Source organism: Bison bison, unplaced genomic scaffold, assembly GCF_000754665.1.
Source record: "Bison bison bison isolate TAMUID 2011002044 unplaced genomic scaffold, Bison_UMD1.0 scf7180017864145, whole genome shotgun sequence".
NCBI classification, from domain to species: domain Eukaryota; kingdom Metazoa; phylum Chordata; class Mammalia; order Artiodactyla; family Bovidae; genus Bison; species Bison bison.
This window is the reverse complement of record NW_011494717.1, coordinates 9,094,292-9,096,265: the sequence shown is the minus strand read 5'-3', so window position 1 is coordinate 9,096,265 and position 1,974 is coordinate 9,094,292. Positions and strand designations below refer to the sequence as shown.

General features: G+C 58.4%; 1 protein-coding gene across 1 annotated transcript in view; it reads right to left on the bottom strand.

The window, feature by feature from the left end:
* CAD (carbamoyl-phosphate synthetase 2, aspartate transcarbamylase, and dihydroorotase) overlaps window positions 1–1,974 on the bottom strand; it is a 21,953-nt gene that overhangs the window by 5,718 nt on the left and 14,261 nt on the right. Inside the window, 5 exon segments of the mRNA XM_010840694.1 lie at window positions 16–246; window positions 406–572; window positions 842–923; window positions 1,171–1,410; window positions 1,858–1,962. Of these exon segments, the coding sequence (XP_010838996.1) occupies window positions 16–246; window positions 406–572; window positions 842–923; window positions 1,171–1,410; window positions 1,858–1,962 (825 nt within the window).

The window sequence follows — 1,974 nt, the reverse complement described above, 5'->3', positions numbered from 1 at the left end:
CGCACCGCCGCCAGCCTGCCGTGAGGAGGCCCTCAAACCAGGGGCACTGGCTGGCTGGCCCCGCCCCCATTCACCCCCTACCTCCATCCACTGGGCCACACTGTCCAGCCGCAGTTTAGAGAAGGTCTCGTTGAGGTAGAGCTTCAGCCCCGCAGCAGACCCAGCCACAGTGCCCAGGGTCCCTGCATTTTCCGACGAGGCTCCGAGGAATAAGGCATAGTCACAGCGGGCGCCGGCCTCTGCCAGCTGGAAGGGATACATTTGAGATAGGGCCCATCGGCACCTGTGCCAGCCTGGCTCACATGGCCTGGCCCCTGGGGAGGGGTAGAGGGAGCAGGGTAGAGGGAGGTGGAGGAGGCAGGTGGGGGATGTGGGTCACCAGGAAGCAGGAGAACCAGGGCTCACCTTCTGCGCCAGGGCCAGGGCAGGGGCATCAGTGATGGGGGGCCGGGTATTGGGCATAGCGCACACCATGGTGACGCCCCCGGCCAGGGCAGCAGCTGTGCCCGAGGCAAAGTCCTCCTTGTGTGTCCCCCCTGGTTCCCGCAGGTGCACATGGACGTCAATCAATCCTGGGAGAACACACAGGCAGCAGGTTGGAGGGAGAGTCAGAGACTCGACGGGCATCAAGGTAGGAAAATAAGCAGCGACTGACACCAGTGAGAGGTGGTGAAACTCTCAGTCAGGGGCATCGCGGATGGAGAATAAAGAGCTCAGAGTGAGGAAGCTTCTGGGCCGTTCCCACTCTGAACAGTCCAGGGCGGAGTGGGCCCCACAGCCATCCTTCACCGTAGCCCCTACTGATGTCCAGGAGCCAGGTTCTCTCCCGAGATGTGCTTACCAGGCAGCCGCACGAGCTTCTGGGAGGTCATGCAGTCAACATGCGCCTTCAGAGGAGGGGCTGGCCCAATCTGTCCCAGCGCCTGCAGGGGGAAAATCAGGGTCAGCAAAGATCGAAGGGCAGCCTGGGAGCTGCAGATGGGGCTTGGGTTTTCCCATAAACCAGGCTTCTGCCTCTCTACATCCACTCTCTCTCTTTGCAGCCACAAAGCTTGATAACTAGCGAGGCCGCTCCATACCGAGATTCCCCAGCCCCAGAGCATGCTCACTTCTGCCTCCTCCCTTGCTGACACTGGCTGCCCCAGTCCCAGCGCCGGGGGTCTCAGTTACCTCCACAAACAGTTTGGTGCACTTGATATCAATAATGAGGGGTACGGAGAAGTCAGCGGCCAGGCGCCGTGTCCGGTAGCCCTTGGTGACGAAGGAAGAAAGACGCCGGCCCCCGGCCCCACGCATGGACAGGTTAATTACGAGTTCAAAGTTTTTCTCAGCAAGCTGCTCCAAAATGCTTCGCTGTGGTGGGGACTCTCCATCCACTGCCTCTTCAAAATGCCAGTCCACAGCCGTCACCTGTGGCCCAGAGACAAGACTGGAGCAACCTGAGCCTGGCAGGGGGCCAGGAGGCCAGCCTGAAGGGAGTGGGGAGGTGGCCCAGGAGCCCACGAGGAAGAAACAGAGGACCCACAGCAGGGGGACCAGGCCACTTCACTCTATTGCAGGCAAAGCATTTTTCTTGACCAGAAAATCTTTACACTGTGGTTACCAAGGATTCTGCAATATGGAGCTCACACAATACACAGAGGAAAGTATGGAAGGAAATATGCCAGAATGTTAACAGTGGTGGAAAGATCACGACGGATTTTTTTCTCTCGTTTTCTGTATACTCTACTGTTCTACGTGGAACAGATGATTCATACAATGACATGGATAGCAGGGAAACAGGGAGAGAATCCTGGGTGCTCTCACATCTCAGAGGGTGGGCAGTGGGTGGGTTGGGTGTGGGGGGTCACCCCATACCTTGACACCATGCTCTGTGTAGAAGTCAGCGGTGCCCAGACTGGCGTAGAGGCTGTAGCCCAGGCTCTCCAGCAGCCTCACAGTTGGGAGCAACTCACTTTTGTTCTGAAGAAAGGA